The 8332-nt window shown below is 34.9% G+C and overlaps 1 protein-coding gene across 4 annotated transcripts in view; it reads right to left on the bottom strand.

Annotated features, from left to right (window-relative positions):
- Positions 1-254: 254 nt before the first annotated feature.
- LOC124605816 (RING finger protein nhl-1) overlaps positions 255-8332 on the bottom strand; it is a 286175-nt gene continuing 278097 nt past the window's right edge. For all 4 annotated transcript variants that reach the window (XM_047137730.1, XM_047137732.1, XM_047137733.1 and 1 more), the window contains 2 exons: positions 1406-1638; positions 255-1029 (listed from right to left, as the gene is read on the bottom strand). In XM_047137730.1, the coding sequence (XP_046993686.1) occupies positions 915-1029; positions 1406-1638 (348 nt within the window). In that variant the 3' untranslated portion in view covers positions 255-914. The remainder of the gene's footprint in view (positions 1030-1405; positions 1639-8332) is intronic.

Genomic DNA, 8332 nt, shown 5'->3' with positions numbered 1-8332 from the left:
AGAGAAAAATGACAGCCAACAAAATGGAAACGAGGGAGCTAGTAACAGAAAAATGGTGATATAAGTAAACATCTATGAAATTGTAGCCAGGTACATTATTCTGTGGCTTGATAGCTTAAAGATTTTAGTTTGAGCAAGACTATAAGTTTTAACTAAAGCAATGGAACCACATGATGTCTGTCACTGTGAAGACATAGTAATCACATTTTAAAGTTGTAAAAGTTTGTAGTTATCTCTGATATTAAAAAAACATGTGATTTTTAAACAAATCATAATTTATTTCATACAACAACAGATTTTTCAATACAAACACTTTATAGTTTTCCCCTGGAACTGCAGTTTCTGATACTAAAAGGCAAGAGACTACAAAAAAACATCTGGACATCAAAATATCAACATTTTTGATAATTAATGGAAAATTGCTCAATTTTATAAACTATATTTTGAGGGAAGGAACAAATGGAGGTGTTACAATATGAAACTGAGATTAAATCAAATTTGCATGGCAAATCTGATCAACTTATATTGTAACATAGCCGTTAAATTGCCTCTGTTAATGAATTCCAATGTGAAAAAGTGCTAAATTCAGTTATGTTAACTCTTGGATCCTTTGAAAAATTAAGTAGCATTTGCTGTATCAAAATGAAGGTAATGCATTAGTTTAGCTTGAATAACATTACTAATAGTCCACTAACAAAAATGCAGCGTTTAAAATGGCCATGTCACAGTACTTCTACAAAGCAGTTTGTAAAAGTAAATGGAGGACTTATGCATTTATTCAATGCATTTTCTATGGGGTAAAACAAATCATTACAACTGAAAACATTTATCCATATTTTTGGAAATCATGTACTATTAAATTACATGGTGATTTTTTTAGCTTTACTTAAAAAACCAACAAAATGCATTTTAAATTATACATATGTTAGCGACACTGGTGAAGCCAAAAATCTATCTTTGATGATTGGCAAGGAAGCTCTTCGTACTGGCCCATATTCTCTTATATTTCCTGCAGTGTTGAAATTCAGCCTGGAAATTGAAATAAAAATCACCTTACTTTGTATAGATTCTTTGTAATATATAAATAATTTTTTAGAACATTTCTCATGGACAACAGCAGCTTTTTCTTAGTATTTAAAATGGTGGTGAATGGAGCTGGTGAAACTATGCCTATTAATGAGTTTTTTTCCATAAGCCTATTAGTGATATCTGCATTCACATGGTTACTTGTTTCTCATGCGCACCTCCTTCCAATGTCTGTTAACGTTTTCAGAGAGTAGAAAACACATGACATCTACAGTGTTTTGAAGAAAAACAGGAATACTCAGCCACAGATGAAATTAAAATAGTTAATGAGGTGAACTGCTAGAATTACTTCTCAATGCCTAAGTTCACTGAAATTTACCTTTTATTAGCTGCTGAGCTTAGAACACCTGTATGCGATGGTTCTCTCGATCGCACACCAGGATGTTGCCGTTGGATGTAACTGCTATACCCTCCAGTCCTTTGAACTCCCCGTCCCCTGATCCCCAACAGCCGAATGCTCTCAGGAATGTGCCGTCTGGGTTGAAAATTTGGATGCGGTTGTTGCCTGAGTCCGCCACGAAGATGTAACCCTGGTCGTCCACTGCGACGCCCCTGTTACGAAAAATACAGAATTTGAAGAAACTTTCCTATCAATAATTTACTATAAAGTATTAGGATTTAAAAAGTAATAACCACAGTTATATCCATAATTTACAGACTGATGCACAAACTGAAGTGAAGTACATACAGGGGCAGACAAAAATATGGTAACATAGCAAACACAATTTGTTACCATGCCTAGTTGATTTATGAAACCCATTGGTATTCAAAACAGCTTCCAGTCATCTCATAAGTGATAAATAAAGGTCCTGTACAGTACCAAGGGAACCTTATACCATTCTTCCTGCAATGTAGTTAGAAGTTCAGGTAACAATGGTGGATGTGGATAGCGATCATGCGACCTTCTCTCCAAAACTGACCACAAAGAATCACTGGAATTGAGGTCTGGTGATAGTGGTGGGCAGTAAACATGCAACAATGCACCCTCATCCTCACAAATTCAGTCCTAGATGATGCAAGCTGTGTGAACAGGACCACTGTCATTTTGGAACACATCATCTCCATTGGGAAACAAACACTGTACTATGGGACTAACCTGATCAGCCAAAATGGTAATGTGATCCTTGGCACTAATGTGACCTTGCAAAGCAACCATGGAGCCTAAGGAATTTTATGACATGGCTGCCCAAAATATTATTGAATCTCAGCCATGTTTCACTTGGGATGTAAACATGGTCATAAGTTCAAAATGTTGGAAAACAAGGTTCATCTGATCAAGTGGCTTTTTTCTGGTGCTCCACAGTTAGCATTTTATGGCATCAGCACCATTTTTTTCACACTACATTCACAGCTTATGGAGCTCCCCTTTTTTTGTTTTGTTTTGGTGTTGACAGGGTTCACGAGTGCAGCATCCAGTTGTACAGTGACTTTTGCAGCCATAGTCCTCTTTTTTCTTGTCACAATCTTACTCAATGATCATAAACCATGATCACTTAACATACACCTTCATCTGCATTGTGACATAGCTGATGATGATTTTCTGCTTTCCCTGTTTGTGGTATACATCTCCAATATGTTGCCTCTTGATTCATTAAACACTCCAGCTCTCTTGGTTATGAAAGCACCAACCATATGAGCATCAAAAATTTGCCATTGTTCCAATGCACTTAACTCTAACATAATGCACTCATATGTACAAAAGACAATGTTCTGACCAAACTAACACTTGCAATATGTTGAGGACATGGGACAGGTTGTGTTCACTGTGAAGTATTAAAGTGCACCTTGTAGGCTTAGCTTCTAACTGTGCTTAATGTTAAATCATGTATTTCTCATGATGTTTGCATATTTTTGTTGAAACTCTGTACATAAAGTGGTCTGTCTTATTTTGTAGGGCAGAACTTTTGTCTAATACCAACATGCTGCCTCCATGGTCTACTAGTTGGAATTATTATCTATAGATGTGGAAGCCTCGTTTTCCATTCCCAGTGGCCACTCTGATTGTTCTATAGTGGATAGGACTGGAATGGTGAAACTGAGTCACAAATGAAATTGGCATCAAATGAAAAAAGATTTCACCAAGCTATGAGCCAGCTGCTTCTAAACTGTTCCATGTTAATAATTGCACACAAATATCAATTCTGCAGTGAAGCATGTTTTGTTTAGATACATGTGGACACTTATGAAAAACAGTTCTTATTGTAACAACATATTTATTACACTTCATTCTGTGATAAAACAGATTAAAATGATTTCTGGATCCTATCCATTTCATAGATCAGAGTGCTTTCATTCCATAACTTAAGTCGCACACTTACTATGGTGTAGTGTTATCTTCTACTACAGAAAAATGTCATCAAAGGGACTCATGTTTCTACATTCCTTTTTTATTTTCATCCATCATTTTTTTAGTGAAAGAGCATTTGAGACTTTCAGGAAGGAAGATTAGTGTTTTACATCCTGGCAACATCAAAATCATTAGAGAGGGAAATACAAGCGCAGATTACGAAAGGATGGGGAAGAAAATTGGCCATGCCCTTTAAAAGGACCTAGAGCAATTTAGGAATATCATGGAAATCCAAAATTTAGATGGCTGTATGAGGAACTGAACTGTCCTCCTCCTGAATGTGAGTCTAGTGTGCTGACCACTGTGCCACATCACTTGGTTTTCCAGGGTTTAAGATTGTTGCTTTCTTTGCATTGATATGGAGCTTTGTTTGAGCTATAGCTTTGTCAAGTAAGTTATGGTATTTCATGTATTTATAAGCTATATAAAATATACAAGGCTCTTAACTAAACTGATCAATGAAAAGCTTACACAGTTTAAGGAAATATTTTTCATCTGGAGAAAACACTATTTTTTGGTAAATGCTAGACTATGATTGACTATGTATTAATGACACGTTGTTCACAAAAGAGAAAACTTGTTATTTCACACAATAAGTATGAATCCAAGCCATGCAACTTATAAAACACACGAATGTCACATAAAAAGATTCTTTTGATTGTTTTATTAATGTAGGACCTACATTTGAAAAGCTTTTTACAACAAATACAACATTGATGAAATATTTTAAACAAATGATTTCTATTTATTTGAACATAGTCATAAGTTTTAAGTGTGCTGATGGTTTTAGAAATGCCACAGACAACATCAGTTGTAGAATGTAGAAAATGAGCTGTAAGTCATCATAAACCAGTGGAAAAAATCCTTACAAGATCTAGTTGACAATATGAACAGTTGGTAATTAAACAATATGAGTATAAATACAAGATTTTGGCAATATGTTACTCCTTTTTACATTAAGTTTTGTATGACACAGATCATTGAAGAAAAAGAAAAAAAATAAGAATGTACAATTGGCCAGATTTTTACTATTTGTGAGTAGATTAGGTATGGTGCATAACCTGAACTGTCTAAGAGATTTCATTTGTTCCACAGCTGTATTATTGGGTTACTGTTCAAACTGCTTTGTGACATCAGCTGATGTTGATTTTATTAGCTTGAGGTTGATCTGATACCATTCTGCATTCCTGTCACTTGCCAGATATCTTAAACATCTCAGTGTAAGTGTTGCATCCCATGTCACTGAACTTCTTTCCTTCCAACATCTCTTTAACTACAGCTTTCAGCAGTTAATCATGCTGTAATCTACATCCAAGTTGTCTTTCTCTTCAATTAATTATGTATTTTATTAGGCACTGTTGGATCAATTCACCTGATCCTTTAACAGTCTCCTGTAACACATTCGAAAGGTTTCTAACAGTTTCATTTCTGTCTTTGCCACTGTCCATCTGTATTTATTTCCATAAAGAATTATGCTCCTAAATGGCTTCAACTAATCTTTCTGGTCATATGATTTATATTTTTAGATAGTCTTTATAGGTAGCTGTAGTGCAATGTGTAAGCCTTGTTGCTGTGATTTTCATGCATCTACCTTCTTTATCTGTTCTGTGGCTGAGACAGCAAAATCTGTTAACCTCTACAAGAGACTTTTGTCCAAATTTAACTTTCAGTCATCCAGAGCACACTTGATCAGCATGCTTTAACATTAATATCTTTTTTGTGTATGTGTTACAGCCATCAGCTAGAAATGATGCAAGTCGTTAATCATCTGTCTCAATTCCTGTTCATTTGCAAGCACTACAGATTTATCATCATCAGTGAACTATAAGATGCTGGTTTTGTAACCATTATCATCAGGATAGTCCATTACTGTCCTCATTGCCTCTATACAATTTAAATACCCGTGACTGATATTAGCAGCTGTTTCAAATTGTTTTGGCATGCTGGAGTTACCATCAGTGGTTGAACACTGGCACTGATTCAAAAATAAATGACTTTCCCATCTCTCTGTCAAGTGAAATATTTATCCAGTCTTTTAATATGTAACTGCAAAAATTTATATGCCAGGTGGTACCTAAAATTAATATTTTTTACAATTTGTCAACATACTGATAATTATGTGAATACTCCTACTACCAGTTGACATATACATTTTTCACACTTTCTTCTGAAGTATGGGCTATGGTATTTTGGTTAAACATCTGAATTTACTGCAGCTATGACCAAATCAATGGATTCAGTTTACATTTTAACAAAATTTCAGTACTATTAAAACATACAAAAAAGGACAAAACAAAAGAGCAAGAAATAACCAAAAAACAAAAAAAAGTGTTTTATAAGACACTTCTTTATGGACACAGAAATATATACACTTCACTAAATGTCTAATTATACATTTTATTTTATTTGACTTTATGTGACAACTGTACTAAATCAACAAAAATTTATTCACTATAAAACTGACCTAGGTGTCCTTCTTCATCTTAAGTTTCTATTTCAGCAAAACTTGGAAATATTTAGGAAGTGGTGTACGTGACTGTTTTGTATACTTATCTTCTGACATTCATTTTTATTTGATGTATTCAAAAATCAGAATCAGAATGCCAATCAGTACCTCAGAATTAGAATGCCATTTAGTACTTGTGGAGGGAAGGAAGAGAGGAAGAATAGGGTTTAATGCCCATTGGACAAGGAGATCATTAGATGCAGAATTTTGTTGGCTGGCTGAATCACCTGTGGTACAATAAAGATTCACTAGTGTCAATCATTCTATCTGAGGTCTGTGTATTTCTAGTTTCAGCTCTAATGACTTTGCTATTCATAGGAAATTAAATCCTTCCTTTCTCAGTTTTCCTTTTTGAGGAAATTACTTTAAAAGCCCACTTTTACGGTAAACATTAAGCGCATGTAACTCTTTATTACTGCTGCGACTGTTTAAAATGTCACAGGCTTCATATATATTTCATGAAAGTAAGCTTTTATCTAATATATATGAAACGTAAACATCCAGTAACAAAATGAAACTTACATCAAATAAAGCATTTGGAGGAACTGAGTTACAGTCAGAACTCTATCAATCTAATGGTGAAATAGGACAGGAAAAATTCAGATAAGCAGTGAATTTGAACAGCAGCAACAACAGCCTCCCTTCAAAATTAAATTATTGAATAGTTTCTTTTTTTCAAGCTATGGTGCTTTGGATAATACTGAAACAGTAACCGAGGACAGATATTAAATTTTCAAACTGTGCTCCAGTATTCAGTTCCTCAGAGTCATTACCTTCAATGTATAATGAGTGACAAATTTTCTTGTTAGATCTGCTATTACTTAATACCAAACAGTTATAATTTAAGAGCACTGGCATTATTATTTGTTATTTCAAATACCACAGTTGAAAATACATGTTAGAGAACAGCCTGCTGATTCTAGAGCCCAAACATAAGAGACTGGCTTTTGGAACTGTAGTTACACCAATAGGAAAATTGTTAAACACAGGATTGTCAACAAAACTGACACAGGTATTTTATTTTTCTAGTGCATCAAAAATTTCATTGATTCACAAGGAAACTGAAATGTTATCACAACACGTCACATGTAAATGTCAGTACCCATCTAAGATTTATTTCCACAGAAATAGTGTAGTTCCAAAATTAATCAGTAGATAGTTTGGGCATAGTTGTTATGACAAAAATTCTAATCCTGTTCATGGCCCAATAAAATGGTCTTATTAACCAATCACAGTAAATTATGCTGCCCAGTCTTGTTATATGGAAATTAATTTTACCATTATGAACAACAGATGGGGGTATGATGCCAGGAAGAAATTAAAGAATTCTACAGCTTACTTTGTTCATCTATATGGTCTTAGTGTCAGAGTCAAATTGTGTTTAAATATCAGCAATTCCAATGAGCTTTGTCCAGAAATGCTACAGTACATATTTTGCATTTTGTATCACATTTATTTCTCTAGAGAATCAGTGTTTACTCTATTACAGCAGGCCTACCTTCTCTCTATTTATAATTTACTGGCTTCTTCTTTAACTGCATTTATTTATTAAACATAGGATTTCTGTTTTATTGTAAATGTGACTGGTTCTGGGAAAATTATATTTTCAGCTTTAGGCATAAACATTTGGCAGTCAGCTGCTAGGTACCCTTGCAGACTAGAATATAATTTTTATACAAGATTCTCAGACTTCTTGCTGTGCCAGTTCAGGGTAAAACTTCAACTTTCAATGATTGTCTCCAACATCTTCATCAGGAGCAACTTTCTGTCAAAACTACTGCTGTGGTGGCCTTATACAGCCAAAGATGATTTCTGATGGGTAATCATCATGCTGTTGCAGATGACGTCAATATCTTCACTGAAGGCACCACTACTTCCACTCTAGCATATAATTTGTAACGAATATCTGTGGCCCTTCTCTTAATTGAGAGCTCACATCCATGCACTGCTATGATTATATCCACTGGAACAGTTGAAGATTTTCTCACACAGTCTTATTTGTACAGCCTCTTTAATTATGGAATACCAGTAGGTAGCTGAGAAAATCTTAAACTGTGACAGCAGATATAATCTTACTAGTGCATGGAAGTGAGCTCTCAATGCAGAGAAGAGCCAGAGATATTCATTGGAATGTTTGTGGTATGGCAGGAGTTGTGACACCACCAGCACTGACCAATCAGAAGCAGTCTTTGGGCCACATAAGGCCACCGCACCAGCAGTTTTGCCAGTCAGTTGCTCCTGACGAAGATGATGGAAGTAAACTTGGAAAGCATGAGGTTTTATCCAGAACTGACTCAACAGGAAGAGGAAGTCTGAGAATATTTTATACAACAGTGCCATCATGGAAAACATCATTCTCAGGAATACAATTTTCCTGAAAATGGTCATTACTT

This window comes from Schistocerca americana, chromosome 3 (assembly GCF_021461395.2).
Source record: "Schistocerca americana isolate TAMUIC-IGC-003095 chromosome 3, iqSchAmer2.1, whole genome shotgun sequence".
NCBI classification, from domain to species: Eukaryota; Metazoa; Arthropoda; class Insecta; order Orthoptera; family Acrididae; genus Schistocerca; species Schistocerca americana.
Note: the sequence above shows the minus strand (reverse complement) of the source record. Positions and strands in the feature narration are given on the sequence as shown.